General features: G+C 42.8%; 1 protein-coding gene across 6 annotated transcripts in view; it reads right to left on the reverse strand.

The window, feature by feature from the left end:
- Window positions 1–251: 251 nt before the first annotated feature.
- Window positions 252–21,179, reverse strand: part of add3a (adducin 3 (gamma) a) — a 141,237-nt gene continuing 120,309 nt past the window's right edge. For 4 of the 6 annotated variants that reach the window (XM_030072728.1, XM_030072805.1, XM_030072568.1 and 1 more), the window contains 8 exons: window positions 21,064–21,162; window positions 18,837–19,013; window positions 15,234–15,488; window positions 14,443–14,547; window positions 13,767–13,853; window positions 10,955–11,078; window positions 8,005–8,097; window positions 3,250–3,500 (listed from right to left, as the gene is read on the reverse strand). In XM_030072728.1, the coding sequence (XP_029928588.1) occupies window positions 3,250–3,500; window positions 8,005–8,097; window positions 10,955–11,078; window positions 13,767–13,853; window positions 14,443–14,547; window positions 15,234–15,488; window positions 18,837–19,013; window positions 21,064–21,162 (1,191 nt within the window). Of the gene's footprint in view, window positions 3,501–8,004; window positions 8,098–10,954; window positions 11,079–13,766; window positions 13,854–14,442; window positions 14,548–15,233; window positions 15,489–18,836; window positions 19,014–21,063; window positions 21,163–21,179 lie in introns of all 6 variants that reach the window. The other 2 variants (XM_030072645.1, XM_030072957.1) reach the window with 2 other exon arrangements.

A 21,179-nucleotide genomic window follows, 5' to 3' on the forward strand; every position in this document is an offset into this window, starting at 1 on the left:
GAAATAAGACATTTTTACTTGAAATAAGACAAATAATCTTGGTAAGATTTTGACTTTTTGCAGTGCATGGTGAGGGATGCAGCAACACCCTTGTCGAAGCGTGGATATGTACCTACTGTTCAAGTCATGATATGAGTAAAAAGTAAAAATGAGTGTGTATGGATTATGCTGAACTTAAAAACCATGTGAGGAATGAGGTGGCTGTTCATGAATGTGGATTGCGAGTTACAAACATGGAAAATGAGCTTCCGTTTCTTAAAATACAGTTTTATTTGTGAATTTACACTGATTAGCAATACATCTAAAAGCAACTCCATTAGATAACCATTTATATAGGATTTTCACAGGTCACAAAGTAGCTTGGCTCATTCTGGCATGCCAAAGCAAAACTCATTCTTTTATTCTTTTTTTTTTTGTTTGTTTGTCTTTTTTAAAACAGAAGAAAAAAAAAGTGGATAGAGAGGCATTAGTAAAACAAGGTGCAAACGGTCGGAAAAAGAGAAAATAAACAAAATAAAAAGAATGCGATGCACATTCAATTCAACTGGGAGCACTTGGAGCTCGTAAAATGGTTAATAAGAAAAGCGGAGCGCCGTCTGCAAACTAGGAGAAAGAGGGGGAAAAAGAAAGCGATACGAATGGAGGATGGGAAATAAAGAAGAGAAAACTTTCCGGGAGAAATGCTATGAAAGCAAAGGACAGTTGGAGCGATAAAAAAAAAAAAAAAAAAAAAAGAAACATGGTGTGTTAGTGTCAGCTTCTCCTTCCCCCCTGCCCCCCCCCTCTCTACTACACACATAATACACTTCCATTTCCAAACTCACACGTCCCCTCACCACCTTCCAGTTGTGTGACCTAAGCTCTTCGCCGGTAGCCGAAAGCCAAAAGCTATTGTTTAACACAGCTTAAGATGTGCCTGAGCCTCCCTCCCACCCTCCAAATCCAATATTTCACATTGCTAGCTGGGATATTGGTACATCTGGTAAAACTGCGGGGGGAGGATGTGTGGCAACCCGTCACACTTTGGCTTCGCAGGGTTCAACTGTGGGTCATCTGACGGTTCCAAACACGATCACTATGCTTTAGGGCTGGGGTTGAAATGATGACCAGGCGACCAGAGTGTAACCAAAACAAAATGATTCAACGGTGACGTGGCCTCCTTCGCAGATTCCAGTTCAAGGAGGACGTAAATGGCAAATTAATCTAGCGGGCGTAGCTTCTCGTGGATGTAGCTACTGGGTTTATGTAAACAAAACAAAACAACAAAAAAAAAAAAAAGATGCTGACTGTTTGGGAGCCTGAGGCTGTTGAATGCAGTCACTGGGGTGATTTTAACAGAGGTCTTGAAAGGGTCCTTGATGCCCGAGCAGGCAGACGAGAATCGCAACCCTTGTCTCATGATTAAAACAATGGAGAAGTTTTTTTAAAAAAAAAAAATTACATTATGGCTTTAAAACACACATACATACACACACACGCACACACAAACACACAAAACAACATCACTGCTCCACACTCCGAGACCCAGGATTCTTATTTCAGCTGGCCAATGCGGACAGCCTTATGCAGCATTTGTCTCTTTGTTGACTTTTGTTGAGAAGTAGAGGGATTTTTTTTTTTCCATGTGTGACACCAATGAAAAGACTTTTCTTTCCCGGTTACAACTCACTTTCTGAGTCCTGAACGTCTCTCCGTACGCCGCGCCGAGCTTGCTACTTGCTCCCCTCCCCTCCCCCGACCCTCCACCCCAACCCTTCTGATACTCTACAATCTCCTTCAGTGGTGAAACCACCTGCAACTAAAATGTGTTATATACTACAAGGAAAAAAAAAGTGCAGCACAATAAAATAAAAAATATATAGTTAAAAATCTATAGCCAACATATCCAGTTTTCATATATCTGTGTTATATAGTAAATTTTAGTAATCTGAAGACTAGAATATCATTTGAGCAACCAGGCATCACTAAAGAACATAGTCAGCCATATAAATTCTTGCAAAAAAAAACATGCTTAACATTTCTCTGTAAAAGCATAGAAATGAATACAAAACAGTCGACTAATACCAAATATGCGTTCAATTAAAAAAAAATACCGAAATTTCATGAGATGACTCGTGTAGCCTGATCTAAACGTGTTCACAAGTTTGCACAAACAGTGACGCCTCACTAAAACGTGATTGTTTTTTTTTTTTTTTTCCGTTCTTCCTTTTAGTTTGGCAAATAACCCATTGAGATGAAGAAAAGAAGACAGAGATGTGGAAATGCGATGTGAATGTGCCGAGCGGCTCGGCGGCTCTTCCAGATGATGCCGACGTCGACCGAGATGGACCGCGAGAGCTCATTTTCTGTTCCTATGCTGTTCTGAGATGAGTGCGCAGCCCAGTATGCCATTCAACACGTCTGTGGTGTCGCAGATCCACCACAGCTCGCCGAAGAATAGCTTGGTATCAAAGGCCTGCGCACAAAGAAGCTTGAGGAGTGTGAAAGAGAGCGAAGGAGAGAGAAAAGAGAAAGATCTCTCAGAGTGAAGAAATCAACACAAGCCCCGCGGCTGTTTTTTGCTTTCTTTTCACTCTGAGACCAGTTGTGTTTTTTTTCCAGTGTGACTTCCATTTTGTGTGGCCTCTCAGTTCCCTATAAAGAGTCAAGTGACGAGAAGAATATGCAAAAGGAGACTTAGAAAGACAAGAGGGCTTTCTGTATGCACGGCTGAAACTTGTGCAGCTTGATGATGCCGTATCCAGACCTGCCAAAGTGTGGCTAATGATTTTGAAGCGAGAAACCCACCGGGCGCTTTCCAAGTTCCATTATCAGGCTGGGGCACAACACAGGATGAGCCATTATTTAGGATCTATGGGGTCTCACATGACACCTTACAAGGAGCCCTGGTTGAGCGCTACATGGGAGATAAGGTGTCAACGCCACCTTTGCTGCAGCTTTCAGTTTGGTAGCCCACCCACCCCATAATTTCCCTGTATTTTTTGCAGGAGACATCTTTTTTTGTCACACAACCAATTCATTCTTTTTCTTTCTTCTGCTTAACATTTTGTACATAAAAGAACCATTTGTTAAAAAAAAAAAAAAAAAAATCAGATAAAATTAAAAACAAAAGACATCGAACGACATTGAAAACAAAGACAAAATAAAAACACAGACGTTAAACAAAACAGGCGGCTGACGCCCCTTCTTTCTCCTCCTCAGCTGACGCTCTTCCTGCCTGCCTCGCCCCGGCTGCCTGTTTTTTGCGCCTCAGGCCTCCGCCTTCTCTTTCTTTTTGTTCTTCTTGAGGAAGGACGGGGTGCGGAACTTCTTCTTCTTCTTGGTGTTGGGGGACTTGGAGGGCGAGCTCTCGGGGGACAGCGCCTCCTCGATCTTCTCGCCGGGGCGCACCGTGATCTCCACGCTCTCCACGCTGGTGGTCAGCTGGCTGACGCGCTTGGACAGCTCCTCGTCCGCGTCGCCGTGGTCGTCCTTGCCGTTCATCAGGCCCGTGTGGTTCTCTGAGGAGGGGAGGTAAGGGGCCGGGGAGGAAGGGGAGGGGGAGACACAGGTTAGGGGAGGATGTAAGAGTGCGAACAAGACGCAGAGGACGGCTAAATAACAACATCTCATGGGTATGGCGTACGTTTAACTTAACAAAACGTTCACTGCCTGTCCAGGAGGGATGGAACATGAAAGTGAAAGTGGTGCACACACATACAGCTGACCAACTATCATAAAATCTGTGGAAAAGTCTTTGTGACAAGTGGTGATGCAGGACTTGATACCAGAATAAACCCTGACATCTAATCAGTCACTGAAAGACACACAACCACACATATAACAAAATATCCCCCAAAACATTCATTTATGCTCCAATCCCATAAAAGACCCCATCTACTAATTTCTGGTATATTTAGACATATACCAATATATTGGCAAATTATTGGTATTGACCCACTATTATTTTTTTTTTTACTGTCAATATTAGGATGGTTGTGAAATTGGCACTTGTGTCAGAGTAAAACTAACATGGGCTTTTATTTATGGGTGCCAGGATATCAGATATGAAATGTCAGTATCAGCCTTAAAAAAAAAAAAAAAAAAAAAAAAAAGAAGAAGAAATATAAACAAAACAAAACAAAAAAACTCCACACTGCAAAAACTCAAAATCTTACCAAGATTATTTGTCTTATTTCAAGTCAAAAATGTCTTATTCCTAGTCAAACTATCTCATTACACTTAGAATAAGACATGATCACCTCAGAAGTAACTTGTTTGTAGACAGTTGTCTCTTGTTTCAAGTGAAAATTTGCTTGAAACAAGTGAAAATTTGCTTGTTTCATTGGAAAAATGTATTTCTTGTTTCTAGCTAATTTTCACTTATTTCAAGTGAATTTTCACTTTTTCCACTGGCAAATTTTGCCAATGAAACAAGCAAATTTTCACTTGTTTCAAGTGAATTTTTACTTGAAACGAGTGAAAATTGTCTAAAAACAAGTTACTTCTGAGGTGATCATGTCTTATTTTAAGTGTAATGAGATATTTTGACTAGAAATAAGACATTTTTGACTTGAAATAAGACATAATCTTGTTAAGATTTTGCGTTTTTGCAGTGCATCCAAGCACTGTACTCTGTATGCAAAAAAAACAAAAGCGTATTCCTGATATGATATAATAAGATATGATATGTGCAAACCAGCTGAGGAGCTATTGCAGCCACTTGTTGACAACCCAGGATTAACTACCAATGTCGTCTTAACAATGTTAACATCATAGCAATGTCCAAACTGTACAGAAGACAAAGTGGAATGATAAAAAAAAAAAAAAAAAAAAAAATATGGCTGAGTGGTTTGTATGGACAGGGGAGGAGGTTGAGCCTCTCCTAAAAGTCACAAATGAATACAAGATGTTGAAAAGAACGGCATATGTGAGGTCAGCATCCTGCAACGAGGATGTGCAAAGAAGTCAAAAGTCATGCCAAGTGAACTGAGCGTTTACAAAGCAGTTCATTTTTAGCGTACACATGACAAAAGGAAAATGCTGTTCCAGTCCAAAACGTTTGTGTGGACCGAGGGTTGAAATTGAAAGAGAACATTGTGTTTATTAAAAAAAAAAAAAAGCTTGTCTCTGTGTGGATGTAGCCTCAGTGCTTCTATGAATTTTGCTCATGAAGATTATGCCAGATTAAAAAACAAAGTGGGTGAGCTCTTTTGCACAAGTGAAAAGCTTGGTTAACTAGTCAGCTTTATTCTCTAGTCACTAGAGGGTTAGGGATGACACTGACCCCACTTAACTTATACATTATGTATAGGGCTACTGTTTTGCACTGTCTAACTGGAGCATCTTGTGACGTGTGTCAGTATGTGCTGTCTTTGATGTCACCAAGCAACAACTTCCTGTCCATTTATTGTACTTGGCAAAATAACTTGATCCTGACTGTTTGCGCTGTGTTAAATTTCCCATCCAGAGACACTGTGTCCCCATGCTCTACATATTTCATAACCTGCCTGTGTAAAAACCCCAGTGACCTGATAGCCTAGAGAGCCTGTCCTCCTTTTACCTTACAAATAAACTGGGTCTTCGGTGAACAGCAGGTTACACCCATTCTCTTAATGACGGTTCACGTAACGGGCCTGCTGCTGTGAGATCCCTTTCTCTGTGATGTAAACGCACGGCGCAGAATGGGGGCCGGCGGCATCCTGTTACTATGCTAAATAACACTGCTTCCAGGGACGGCTCGAGCTATTTCCATCGGAGCACAATGGACCGAAGGTGACATCAAAAGGGGCTTGTGCAACAATCGACCTGTTTCTGATCACAGCGCGACAACGACTGGCTAACCTCGCCGCGGCGGTGTCACAAAATATGGGTCCCCTGAGCCCTTTGGTTGGAGCGGGCTAATTGTTAGTCATTCTGTGGTTTTCCATGTATGTCTGCTGGTGTGTGTATGTGCTATGGGGAAGCTGACCGGTCAATCCCATGATGCCATTGTTTGAAACTTGTGGACAATGGTGCTATGATCTTTCTCTCTCTGCGGTGTCAGAGTTACGATTTTCTGTTTTGAGAAATAAATGCCCTTTATCTTTATTTGGCTCTCCGTTAGCTTTGGCTAAGGCCATTGCTATTCTTCCTGGAGTCCACACCCAACACAATTATCTTTACATTACAGTACATTACAAAAAACACACCACACAACACAACACAAACAACAACCAAAAACAACTCACACCAGGGGCGGATCTAGACAAATATTCATGGGGTGGCAAGAGGGTGGCATGGAGACTTTAAGGGGTGGCAGAAATATATATGCTGATTTAATACCAAACGATCCCATATATCAGTATTTGCTTGGAAAACCCCCAAATGAGGATATTTTAACTCAAAAACATTCTATTATTGTGGTACATAAGTAAAGCATTGAATAGAAAACCAAAAGGTGGCATTAGAAATATGTATTTATTTATTTATTTATTTATTTATCAACCCCTTAAATAGTGGGAGTGTCATCTTTTGCTGCATTTACTTGCACTCGGACATTTGAGTCTCCTAACAGCGAGTTTCCGAACAGCCACAATTAAAAAATAAGTAAATAAATTGTCTGAAATTGTGGTGGCAACTAGGGTGGCAAGGCATTTTTCTAGGGGGGCAGCTGCCACCCCCTAGAACCGCCTATGACTCACACCAATCTACAAAATAAAAACAAAAACATATATACAGTACAGGACCTAGTTCACATTAACAGTACCTCTGAAATGTAGCTATTAACCTAATTCATAAATGGTCAGATGGTCAGGTATATATCAACATACGTTAGATGTGATTCCAGTATATTGCATTTACAAAAACATCATTTGGATTTCATAAAGCTCATCACACTGGCAGTAATTACTTGTACCCAGTATCCACAACTAAACATCAGCAAACCCAGAGAACTGTTTTGCTAATAAATATAATCAATAATTCTTTAAATCTATATTTGTTTTTTTCTTGAATGATACGTCCTGGCAGAGCATTCCATATCACCATGGCCCTTAAAGCTGCATTAGGTAATTGCACCGTGGCGGCTGCAAACGGCAGTGAGAGGTAACTATTTCAACTTTGCATTTCACTTATTTCACCAGCTGAGCTGGCCTGTGGTGGTTTACACCAAAGGAAACCCAATATAGAGGAAAAGATGGAATGTTTGAGGGTCCAGCCTCCTCTTCTGTTTTGGGCATGGTGTAGGTTCCATGCTCAAGGCAAAGTTGAATTTTGGCTGAGCGTTGGGTTGGACCATTACCTGGACATGATGAGTTCCCATGGTTGCAAAATGTCCTCATTAGTTGCTATGTGCTCCTCTGGCCTGGTTATCCAAAAAACTGTATTTCTACCCCTCCACTCATATCTATAATGCAACAAAAACAGCTCCTAAAATAACACTTTTAGCACATTAATGAATACCAATAAAATGGATAGTGCCAGCATAAAAACAACAAAACCTGGTACCCATTATTTGAGGGAATTAAACGTCCCTTTTTGGGTTATTTTCCTAACTGAAACAGAAAGTAGATCCGGCAGGTAGCGGGTAGCATTGGCGTTCATTTATGAGCTAAAATGTTGTTATTCTGGGAGCTGTTTTGCCGCGCTATGGAAGTGAATGGAGAGATAGAAATACAGTGTTGTGGATTAGCACCTAATGAGGAGATTTCACCACCATGTGGACTCATAATGCCAAGGTAACTGTGTGGTATCTGGAGTTTCATTTGGGAAAATAGGGCAGAGGTACTGTGTCTCAATTAGTGGAGATGGAACACTTTACCCCAAAATGTACATGTTTCTACCATCTTGCCTAGTGCAGCTTTAACTCATTAACACAGTTACAGATGAGCACGGCACACACACCATCTATTAGTTCATTTCAGTCGGGCTCACACTGTCATGCACATTCGCACGTCCGATCTGCTTAAAGACACACAGCACGGCGGCGAGGAGCATTCTCAAAACACACAAGAGTGTTTGTTTCTCTCTCTGAGTGAGTGATACCTTCTTTAGCTGGAGTGCTTTGCGGGGACTGGGTGAGGGACAGAGACTGAGAGAGAGTGGAGCCGTCGTCGGAGGTTAGCTCGTGCTCGCCATCTGCAGGAGGGGTGGGCGGGGTGGGGAGAAGAGTAGGGGTGAGGCGAGGCGGGGCGGGTGTGAGAGGATTGCAGCGTGATACGGGGGATTGAAGCAGTGGGACGACAGCAGGGGGTGAGCAGGTTGAGATACGGGGAAGGGAGGGAGAGGATTTAGGAGGAAGGGTCAGGCGGGGGTAAGGGAGTGGGGGTCGAGGGTTGAGAGATTAGTGGTAACACACATGTTAGAAACAGGGCATGCACAGCTGCTTTTCCACGAAATTTCCAAAAGTCTTGTCCGTCGGCTGCGCGCTGATCTGCAGGCTCTTGGAGCGCCATCACCGGCCGGTCGTGTCATGGTGACCGAGCATGTGCTTTAACATTTTGGACGCCATGACCGGCGCTTGGGTGGCTGGAGGGACGGTGACAGCTTTGATCCTTGCACAAGACACTAAAGCACGAAATGTGACGTGTAAATGTTTCACTGCTTTGACGTGATGCCGGATTTGTGTGCTCTTCCTCCTGAGTTCTCTCCAAATATGATATTCGTCCAGTAATTTTAGGCCAAAATTGCGGTCAACCTAGGACAAATTGCAAGAGAAGCAAACTCAACTGATTTTGTGTCCTCAGTTTGTCCTGAGTGAGGGGGAAAAAAGTCCCAAGAAATCCCATTGGTGGAAAGTTTTGAAAATTACCTATTTATGACCACATATTACCAAAAAACACTGTTTTTAACACACAGGGGAAAGGGGTTCCAAATTTTACTTTCAGATATCACTATAAAAATACACAAGATGATTACACACACAAAGACAAGAAAAAAAGTCAATTACAAGTTCTTTGAATTATTCTGTTTACACATGCATATCACACATTATCTGATTTGATATGCATTAATAAGGAATATAAGGAATAAATGATAGAAGAGACATTTAAACAGTGAATTAAAAGGTTACTATATATATAGTAACCTTGAATTAAAAGGTTACTATATAACAGTGAATTAAAAGGTTACTATATATATGGTAACCTTGTTTAAATATCTGTTCTGGCATTTATTCCTTATATTCCTTATTAGCGCATATCAAATCAGATAATGTGTGATATGCATGCATAAACAGAATAATTCAAACAACTTGTAATTGACTTTTTTTCTTGTCTTTGTGTGTGTAATCAACTGGTGAATTTTTATAGTGATATCTGAAAGTAAAATGTTGAACCCCTTTCCCCTGTGTGGTTAAAAACAGTGTTTTTTTGGTAATATGTGGTCATAAATAGGTGATTTTCAAAACTTTCCACCAATGGGATTTCGTGGGATTTTTTTCCCCTCACTCAGGACAAACTGAGGATACAAAATCAGTTGAGTTTGCTTCTCTTGCAATTTGTCCTAGGTTTTTTCATAAAATGACTGGACTATATGATTATGTGTGGACTGCATTAAATGTTACCGTCCAGTCCAGCACTGGTAGCTCCATTGGCGCTATATGGTGATGAGTACGTGTGAATGTCATTCCCGTGCCGCTGCAACACATTTGTGAGCACGATCAGTGGGCCGAGGCATGAGTTCATCACAGCAAATTCATATACAGCATTTAGTTGTGTCATTAAAGCACTCATATGTGTGGTGCATGCATCTCAGGTGAAAACTGCCCCTATTCAATCAAGTTTGGGAACACAGAAAATGCAGCAGCAGCACTTTCAATTTAAATTTATACTCTGCATTTGGAATCGACTGCATGGGCCCTAGGTGGAGGCTGGAGGTACAGGCTTCACACCTGACAGCAGCAGGATAAAGGTCTATGGATGTAAATGTACCGCATGTCACATGTTGGAGTGCTTACCATGTTAACCTGTTTATTAATAAGCATCGCTTTGAGTGACATTATGCAGATCCACAGAAGACTGGATGCTGCTACACACGGGGCGAGCCTACCTATCTATGTGTGTGGGAGTGTGTGTGAGTGTGTGTGTGTGTGTGTGCACGCAAGCATGTGTTAGGCTGTTCCAGACAGTCTCCAGCTTGCATCCAGATTGGCCACCGGGGAGTCATGGGGCGCAGGGGGTAACAGTGTCATAGCAACCGGCTCTGCTCATGTGGCGGGTGTGAAGACCTGCTGTTTGGTCGGTCTGCCATCTTAGTCATACTGGCCACACACACACACACACACACACACACACACACACTGACTAATCTGGTCCAATGTGACAGGGCTTGTGTAGAGTGGAAGGTAATGGACAACCCCCCCCCTCACTATCCATTCACTATTGATTTTTCCCTTGCCTCCCTGAAAGGCATTGGAACAGAGGGCTAATATGATTAGCATTGACTATGCTGTGTGCCATGGGAGGGTGTGTGTGTGTGTGTGTGTGTGTGTGTGTGCAGGGTTAACTTAGCTGAAAGCAGCAGTGGGGCTTGTGGGGACAAACCCTCACGTTTAAGGGGATATAGGTGTGTGTGTGTGTGTGTGTGTGTGTGTGTGTGAGTGTGTTAGGATATGGTGTGTCCACTGGGAATGCTGCTAAGGAGATTTTGCCTCAGCTCCTGGACCACAGAGTTGTTTGCCACTGACACTAAGGGATAAGTCTTTGGCTTTTAATACAAGACACTCTGTGATTCCGTGTGTGTGTGTGTGTGTGTGTGTGTGTCCCAGTGCCTACTGGTGCATGTGTGCAAGTCCATATGTCTCTCAATGTGACCAGGGTCCTGTGGTGTGTGTGTGTGTGTGTAGAGGTGGTGGTCTGGCACAATTTGCGTGTGCAAGTGTGTCTCAGATCTGGCACGAGTGAACACACCCAGGAACATTCAAACATTTCTGCACTTATTCTGTGCGTGTTTGTGTGTGTTTTCGTGTGTGTGTGTGTGTGTGTGTGTGCCGTACCGCTGAGGCCCAGTTGCCTCCTCTCCACGTTTTTGCGGTACTCCTCCAGGTCTTTCTCTGACAGCTCACTGAAGGGGTTGGGAGGCAGGGGAGCCATCTGCTCCTCCTCTGTGGGCACGTATGGCTGGGGAGGAGGCAGGGAGAGGGGTTAGCAAGGGAGCACGTACACACACCCACACACACACAGACACACAGGCAAAAAAAAAACAACACACACACTCAAAAGTAGGCATACACACAGTCAACCAGAAACAAACACTCAAAAGCAGGCACATGCACACACTCTTTTAAATGCATGACCGCGACAAGGCACACTCGCACACACACACTAACAGACGAACACACTCAGACACACTAGCATGACTTATACGCTAACCCGCCACACACACAACAAGAGGAGCGATGCAGTCACAAACACACACTTAACTACAGGGTAAACAAGAGTGCTCATACAAAGATAAAACCACATGACACATCACTCATCTAATCACACACTCTGCACACAAATTCACATCCATTAAGTCTGCTGACTCTCATGCTTACATAATGTCCTGCAGCACACAGGACTCTGACACGAGAAAATGGGACGGCAAAGGCACCAGACATGTACCACTACACTTTTTTTTTTTTTTTTTTTATGGGAAAACAGACGTACCCACAAGAAAAAACACACACATACATGCCCACAAAACACAACTATCAAATAATAAATCTGCTCAACATGTATGTGTGTGTGAATGGTAGCCTCAAGACCAAGTCAACAACTCACACAGAGAAATGTGCAAGAACAAAATGCAGTTTGGTGCCGTAATATATAACATAATGTAAAGTGTCAAACTACATAATGCATGGTGTTGATGAAAACATGCATTGTGTTACGTCACATGAATAGTGTCGACTGACACCACCGGGTTCAACTCAAAACACGACTGCAAACAGAGGCATTCACAAAACACTTGTGGATATTTACCAGAACTTTTACCCGGACTGGGTCCTTCACAAAACAAGACACCAATCATAGAAATGAGCATTTTTCATGTACTTGTTTTTCACGTATTTGTCTTGCTAGGCATAATCATTACAAAAGGTTCAATCTGAGGCCCCTCCTGTTGAATATGGCCACCTGGCACCATCTAGTGGTGAAAAATAGCCATTACACTTGCATTGCTAATTAGTGAATTGGGTTCATCGTGATCCAGTTATTTTCTGTATATTGATAACCCAGTGAAACTCCCAATGATACTCAAATGTCATTGCTCTTAATGAACCCTGAGTGTTTCTAATGAAGACCACAACAGGTTTCATACACAGGTCCAACAGTGTCCTGTGCTTGGAAGGTTACAGGTCCAACTCTATCTAACCCTAACCCTTCAATATCTGAGGAAGACATCAGATCACCACCTGCTTGCTGACAGAAAGCGGTTCAGGAAATCAACTAAATTCCTGAAACATAAAGTAACTGTCTTGTACTTAAGGGAAGATCCACCCAGTAACACTGTTGCTGCACAGTGCTCTGGGTCCACTTAGCTATTTGGTGGTGAAATCTTTGGATAATGATCATACAGTGAGAAATTCATTTTAAAAAAGGCTGAGATCTCCAGTGATGGAAGCCTCAGTGAACCAGAATACAATGCAGCTACAGGACTTTTTTTTTCTGTAAAGGGCTTTTCTATCTTTTGCTCTATATACACTATCACTAATGCTCTCTACATATACGTACATCTAATGGTGCAACAACTTCATACCCATGCATGGTTGAAAGGCATTCTGGGAAATCACTAGGGCTAGGTATTGGCAAGGACTTAATGATACAGTGCATATCACGCTACATGGATACAGAACAATGTCATTACATTGTCTAATGTCATTTTTTGCATTCCAACTATTAAAACAGAATTAGCACAAAACTGAGCTTTGGTGGGGTGTTGGGTTCTCTAGTTCCCTGGGTGTTATGAGTCCACATGGTGGTGAAATCTCCTCATGGTTGCTCTGTGCTCCCCTGGACTGCTAATTCATAAAAGTATATTTCTGTCTCTCCATTCACTTCCATAGTGCAGCAAAACAGCTCCCACAGTAACACGTTTAGTGTATAAACCAACAAAGTGGATTATGCCAACATGAAAAACAAACATGTCCTGGTAGCCTTTTTGTTGTCTTTGAATCAATGACAATTATTTGTGAAAATAATCATAGTCATTTCTCCCTAGCGTAAGGCAACTATGCAGAAGTTTCCTACAGACACCACCGGGTCTTCCATCCAGTTCAAATAGGAAATGAACAAGAAAAGACATGTTTAACTGGCTCAAAAAATGGGTGCTGCATCTTGTTTCAATGCATTATGGAAGAAATAAGTACAATATTGTGGATCAGTGGCCCAGGGGAGCATGGAACAACTAATGATGATATTATACAGTCATGAGCACGTAACACCCCAGGAACTAGACGGCCCAACACACCACCTAAGTTCAATTTTGCTTTAACATAGTACGATTAAAATGTAGATAAAATGAAGAGGCTAGTAAATCGAAACAGCATTGTGAAAAATAATAACACAATGCTCAGCTGTATTGATTTTTTTTGTTGTTTTTTTTGTTTTTTTGTTAGGTATAGAAATGACTAACTGAAACATAAGCAGACAAAGCAAGGGAACATTTGTACCCCAATAATTAAATTACAAAACAACTTGAAATCCACTGAACATCACAAATCAATGATGCTGAACAACGCAAGAGTGTCTGTGGCTGGATTTTTCATTTGAGCCGGCTAAGCCCTTCTATTTTAGCATTGCGTGCCACCGAGAGCGGATTCTCACCCGTCGTGGTTCGTCTACAGGGATGCCGGCGAGGTGCTGAGAGCGCGGTCCTGAAGACATCATGTCAAACCTGTTCTGCTCTCTGATCTGTGGCAGGACAAAACACACAGTGATCTTACGCGTCATGGAGGCAGGATGCTGTTCACAATGACTTGAGATGATGCTGAACAGTTCAAGACATCAGACAGACGGTGGAAAGTTTCCAGCCCCTATGTTAAGACGGCAAGCTAAAAATAGCATGCGGTGTCACAGCAGCTTGACTTGGGATGTTGGAAATTTGCACCGAGCGTGACTGCATCTCGTGCTGCTGCAGCCCTGTTCAGAGATGGGACGCATCGGAGCCATCTGGTGCTCTACTTCGGATCCAAACCCAATAAAACCCATCAGAGCAAACAACCCTTAAGAATATTGACTTTAAAAAACTGCCAATATCAAGAAAAATACAATGTAGAAGACCCAGACTGGAGCTCAGGTTTGAAATTATGCTTCAGTATTTCTGATGAGGACTAGTTCAAAAGACATAAAAAAAAAAAGGAAATCGCTTGTCTTTTATGAGAAGAGATGTTGCTTTGCAAATTTGGTGATCAGTCCTCTACATTGTGCCTCTGGCTATGAGAATTCGCTGCTTCAAATGTTAGAACACTCAAGTGACTTTAGAGGAAAAAGCCAGACTCACTTTGTTTCTCTTCTGCAGCACCTCGGTAGGGTCTGTGTTGAGGGGGACGAACTGATTGGGGTCCTCGATCCGGATCGGGGTTCCTGTCTCCTCCCCTCTCATCCACTGCACAAGCCAACAGAGCAAGAACAGGTGAGATCAAAACGGTCACCCCTAATGTTTTCTCTGTTTTCTCTGGCAGCCTTATGCAGCAGGTACAGAGGAGTTGCTCCTTATTCTTGAGGAATAAGTTCTTGAGGAAGTAATTCACATTTCCCTTTCCCCAGTCAATCACATTCCTTCTCCCTTATTTTTCCATATCTTGGTCTAATAAGATCTTGGCTAAAGTTTAAAAATTGCTTTCTACCTTTCTCCTTAGCTCATATTTTGTCAGTTTAACACCTCAGTATTAAATAATACACGACAAGGCAGTGTAGCTCAGACTCTTGCTCAGCCACTTGAACCCTGCTGACACCAGCCAACCCAAGTGAAAACTATGTAATTCTCCAAGGAGGCAGTAGAGGGCGATCTAATATCAAGTGTCAACGTTGGCACAGCTTGAGTCGAGGCACACCACAGCAAAGCAGTGCACTGGACAAAAATGGAGTGAGCACTGTGTAGCTCTTTAAACATGGGTTAACATACAGTCATTCATTCTTTCATTCAATCATTCAAGGTTTGCAAATGGTTGCATTAACTTACATTTATCAAATATATAAAAGTGAAAAAGCCCAGGTGTTTAAAATCTTTGGAAAAACTGGGATCCCAACTCTTTTTTGCAACTTCACTTCGCACACACACAGTTGACTCACCGTGGTTGCCCGGCTCTGGTGGCGCTCGTCTCCGGCCTCCACGCTGACCTTGGTGTAGCTGTTGGGGGAGTTGAGCCAGCGCGTCTTCTCCCTCTGCTGCCGCTGCTGCAGGAACTTGAAGGGCAGTCGCGTGGCGCTGTCCCCGTCCTCCTCGAACATGAATGCTGTGACGGTGGCCGGGATCTCCACGTCGCTCTTGTGCCTCGGCTTGTCCCGAATGATGGGGTGCCGGTAGGCATAGCCTGTCCTGTAGCCCTGCACCACAAGACAACAAGACAAGTTTGTTTTCTTTGGTCAGAACCGGTGGAAAAGGTCGCCTTTTTTTGTATTTGGTTTGTAAAACTTCACACTGCTTAACTTCAAGCAAATCAGGGTTGTAAGTAAAAGTCACATGGACTCAAACAAATTCTATTCATACATTTTGACTTGTTGGAAATGCCATTTGAGTTTATTTACATGGCTCTCATTTGACTTTGATGATGGTTATCTGCTGCTTCGGTGTGAGCGCAGAGGTAAACACTTGGGTTGAAAGCGATCCACTTGTATTCTAGAAATATGATATATAATGTATGATTCCATGTTTTTTTTTTTTTTTTTTTTTTTTTTTTTTTAAATGGGAAAGCTTGGTTTCTATGGAAACTTTGGTGTTAAGATGCAGGAAGATGAGTAGTGCCAGTGGAGATTGGATTGAGGTTGAACTGAACTGATATGCATAACAGCAATGAAAAGGCTGGCTGACTCCTCACTGACTGACTGTTGCTGACTGCTTTTTTTCACTTGTGATTGGATTTCTGATTGTGGCCCTGAATTATACAGTGTCTCTTTGCTGATTCATAACTCCTTGTAATTTAGTCTGAAGCCATCCCATCCATCCTTCCCCCTCATTTTGATGGTTTCACTAGCCTTCCAGTATTCCCCTATTCCTTATCTGTGGCCCATTACAAATCAGTTGTACCCAACTCTCTCTCTCTCTCTCATCTTCTTTTGGGATAACCCCACAAAGACCACCTCATCGCAAAAACAAACTTCATTCAAATTTAAACTTCATGCCAACAGTCTGGTCTTTCAAGTACCTCTTCCCTCAACAAAGTAAGCAGCCGGTCTTCCCATGTTGCTTTAAAGTTCACACTTTTCATACTACACTTGTGCCTGGGCCGAGACCCCAGCTTCACACTTGCATCTTGGGAGTATGGGAAATCCCCACTCTTTGCCCAGGACTAACTAAACCCCACTCCAGAGGAGATTATGCTTGGCTTTCTGGGTATCCTCAATAAGTCAGGGTTCTGGTCTGTGGTGAGAATCGAAGCTAGAATCAATGATAGAACGGCAGCAATGGAAAGCTGCCTGCTGTCTAATCAATACTGTGCTTCGAGTATACTGAAGACATTAACCCTGGGCTTTGATTTTCAAGTGTGAATCCTTAACCCAGGGCTAACTGTTGGCTCTGTGTGAATAAGTATGGGTGGGAAGAGAGGCTAACCTAGGGCCAAGGAGCCCAAGTATGAAAAGGGCTAAACATATTATGTGGCCCACGCGTCCCTGAACACCTTCAAAAGTGGTTCAAGTGATCAGATCAATGTGTCACCAAGACACACTGAAGCATATTAAAACCAGTCATGAGCAGGATCTTCCCCTCTCTCTCACCCTCAGAGAGAGAGAACGAGAGAAGGAGAGAGAGAGAGGGGATAAACAGTGCTGGGACCAGAGGGCTTTCTGGCAGCACAGAGGACAGAGTCAGCTGAGCTATTTCCTATCTGACTTTGTTTCTCTCTCTGTCTCACCCACCCCGTCCCTCCCTCCTCCGTCCACATCCTTCTCTCTCACACTCCCGTTTCCACCGCTGTGTCACTGTCCTCTCGCTCAGAGTCCAACCTCTCTTCAGACAGCTTTCCACGACCAGCTTGACATTTAAGTTCCCATCTCAGCCCAGACATTTATACAGCATGAACGAAGAGCCTTGACCTTTCGACCCCACCTCCTCCTGGCCCTGCTAAATAGATCCCAGTGGTTTTTGCGGTTAAACACCAACCGAGCGCCCACCAACTGTTTTCTGTCTCCAACATGGAGCGACTGGGGGTTAAGCACCTTGACCGTTGTTGCTACTCATTAATTTCCCTTCGACCGCAGTTTCATCACCAAGTCTGGGTTCTGTGCAACATCTGAAGCCCCGAGCTTATCTGCATCTGTCTGACAGAGGTGCTCTGTTTATGAGGTGCGACAGAAGAGGGGTGGTGGGAAAGGGGGAGCTGCTTCGGCTCTCAGTGGGCCGGGAGGCGGTGATTCATCGAGGGAAAACGAGGAGGAGGGGACGGAGGGGCCAGAAGAGGAAAAACGAGGCCAGAAAACGAGGAGTGGGGTGAAAACAGGGTGACAGAATGAGACAGAATGGGGATGCAAACAGATAGGAAGAGGAAGAATTGAGACAGAAAAGGAACACAGGGAGGCATTCAGCGGGCCCGGCGGACAGTGCTGGATTCTTCTGTGTTAACCAAATGTCCCACACATCAACATCCCAAACCAAAAGCCCACAGGGAGCCACACAGCTGCACTGCCGCACCGGTGACGCACAACCATTCCTCTTTCAGCACTCCTCCATCTCTCCCAGCCTCATCTTCCTCCTTTCTCGTCTCCCCTCCTACTCCCATTCCTGTCAAACTAATCTCTACTGTCTCACTCAAAAACGCAAAATCTTACCAAGATTATTTGTCTTATTTCAAGTCAAAAATGTCTTATTCCTAGTCAAAATATCTCATTATACTTAAAATAAGACATGATCACCTCAGAAGTAACTTGTTTTTAGAAAATTGTCTCTAATTTGCTTGTTTCAAAATTTGCTTGTTTCAAAATTTTTACAATTTTTTTTTCTTTTTTCTAGCTAATTTTCACTTATTTCAAGTGAATTTTCACTTTTTCCACTGGCAAATTTTGCCAATGAAACAAGCAAATTTTCACTTGTTTCAAGTGAATTTTCACTTGAAACAAGAGACAATTGTCTAAAAACAATTTACTTCTGAGGTGATCATGTCTTATTTTAAGTGTGATGAGATATTTTGACTAGGAATAAGACATTTTTGACTTGAAATAAGACAAATAATCTTGGTAAGATTTTGAGTTTTTGCAGTGCACTTCCTGTGTGCCAGGGGATTTATGTCCCCTGGAAAGCGCTGCCCGTCTCATGTTAGGAGCTGCAAATGTAAGTGTTCAATAATTGGACAAAAATTTAATCACTATTGTTTTTTTTGCAATCTATTAATCATTGATTGAAAGCAGTAAAACACACATTTAAATATTTGAATGTATTGCTGATTATTCCTTCTTATTTTGTAGAAACGATACCACTCCAGCAGCCTCAACAGACTGAGCCGGCAGGAGGTACAAGTGGATGAAAAGGAGGGGGAATTTGGAGGCACACATGCAGTTTTAATATTTGCCTTTAAGCTTATTTCCACCGAGGAGAGACCTAGAAGTGAAGTGATAAAAACAGTTGTGGTGTGAGTGCATCATTTGCAGTCCTTTCTTGTGCCGGAGGGCGCACAGTGTCCATTCCTGACAGTGTGTGTCGGGAGTGTGCTTAGGTCGTCTCAGTTTGAAGACTGAACTCACCAGGTTATCCAGCATCCTCATCAGAGACTCAAACTCCATCTCGCCGACCTTCCACTTGTACTGGCCGGCCATGTTGACGGCTGCGTTGTTGGCCACGGCAAACACCCGCGACTTGTACTTCTCCTGATCCAGCACTATCAGGTTGTCGACGCCGCCGGCACATGAGATGGCATTCACCTATAAAAACACCAGAGAAAGAGCGAGAGAGAGAAAGTGAGAGCGGGGCAGAGGTAGGGAGGGAAAGTATGTAAGCACTGATAGATGGCTTGAGAGTTACCCAACAGAAAATAGTCAAAAACGGTGTTTCTAGAACCAAACATCTGACCCTACGGCGTTTAGTCACGGCAACCATCCTCCTCAAATGAAAACATGACGGATGAGCTGCTGATATGCAGGAACAAGCCTCCACTCTGGGAAAATCCAGGGAGATATTGCTGGATCTAATAGTCCAGTCATTTTATGAAAAAACCTAGGACAAATTGCAAGAGAAGCAAACTCAACTGATTTTGTATCCTCAGTTTGTCCTGAGTGAGGGGAAAAAAGTCCCAAGAAATCCCATTGGTGGAAAGTTTTGAAAATCACCTATTTATGACCACATATTACCAAAAAACACTGTTTTTAACACAGGGGAAAGGGGTTCAAAATATTACTTTCAGATATCTCTATAAAAATTCACAAGATGATTGCACACACAAAGACAAGAAAAAAAGTCAATTACAAGTTCTTTGAATTATTCTGTTTACACATGCATATCACACATTATCTGATTTGATATGCGCTAATTGGAATATAAGGAATAGATGCCAGAGGAGACATTTAAACAGTGAATTAAAAGGTTACTATATATATTGTAACCTTGAATGAAAAGGTTACTACATAACAGTGAATTAAAAGGTTACTGTATATATAGTAACCTTTTAATCCACTGTTTAAATATCTGTTCTGGTATTTATTCCTTATATTCCTTATTAGCGCATATCAAACCAGATAATGTGTGATATGCATGTGTAAACAGAATAATTCAAAGAACTTGTAATTGACTTTTTTTCTTGTCTTTGTGTGTGTAATCAACTTGTGAATTTTTATAGTGATATCTGAAAGTAAAATTTGGAACCCCTTTCCCCTGTGTGTTAAAAACAGTGTTTTTTGGTAATATGTGGTCATAAATAGGTGATTTTCAAAACTTTCCACCAATGGGATTCCTTGGGACTTTTTCCCCTCACTCAGGACAAACTGAGGATACAAAATCAGTTGAGTTTGCTTCTCTTGCAATTTGTCCTAGGTTGACCCCAATTTTGGCCTAAAATTACTGGACTATAAAGCGATCACGACCACGAAGAGGAGATGTGGCATCAGCCAAACTTGTTTGAAGGGGTGGAGGGTGGGGGGTTATTTTTAGAAACTAAGCTGGGCTTTACAGGATGGATTGATGTTTTCTTTTGCTTGGCGGGGGAGCGTCAATCTGCCGATTAGCAGCAGGGGCAGCATCAACACCTCGTAACATCCTCTGAATTTACAAGCCAACACAAACACATGCAAGAATGCACCGGCAAAACATTCGAGAGAGCACAGATGTAAAAGCAAGTTGTAAGTGCTTTGCAGCAGCACTCCCCTGCACACACTCACACACTCACACACTCACACACTCACACACACACACACACAGGTTTACGCCTTGTCTTAGAAACTCCCTGAAAACTAAAACACACCTGGGAATCATTAAGTCATACCAATAACAGTGTCAGAGCAGCTTTCACAACTCTTACCGTCTTCCCTACCGTGCACCACTGTGCTTTCCTACAGCCTTGATAAGAGAAAGGACGACGCACTCAAAAAAAAAGAAAGAAAAAGAAAAAGAGAAAGTCTAAATCCTGCGTTGGACCAGCATCAGCAGCACAGCATCGCTGCGAGGAATCGCTCTGTTCATCAAGCGACTTAACAGCCTGGCTGTGCTTGTGTTTAGCAAACATTTTCCACAAGGCAAGAGATTATCATTTATGGGGTGTTGCTAAAAAAAAAAAAAAAAAAAAAAAAAAAAGTGAGTGGGGAGATTTGAAAACAGCTGTGGAGCGCGTCTGGTGCTGAAAAAAACAAACAGATTAGGGCGAAAGCTGCCGCCCTGCTCGACTATTTGTGCAAAGGAAGCAGAGTGGTGCTGGAATGTGTCGGGCACCCGAAATGACACTGATGTGTGTGTGTGTGTGTGTGTGTGTGTGTGTGTGTGTACCTGGATTTCGCAGGCATACTGGGCGTTGTAGATGTAGTGAAAGGCCTCTTCGATGGTCTCCCCGAGAGCCACCACACCGTGATTCCTCAGCACCAGCACCTGGGAAACACACACAG

This window comes from Myripristis murdjan, chromosome 1 (assembly GCF_902150065.1).
Source record: "Myripristis murdjan chromosome 1, fMyrMur1.1, whole genome shotgun sequence".
Taxonomy (NCBI): Eukaryota; Metazoa; Chordata; class Actinopteri; order Holocentriformes; family Holocentridae; genus Myripristis; species Myripristis murdjan.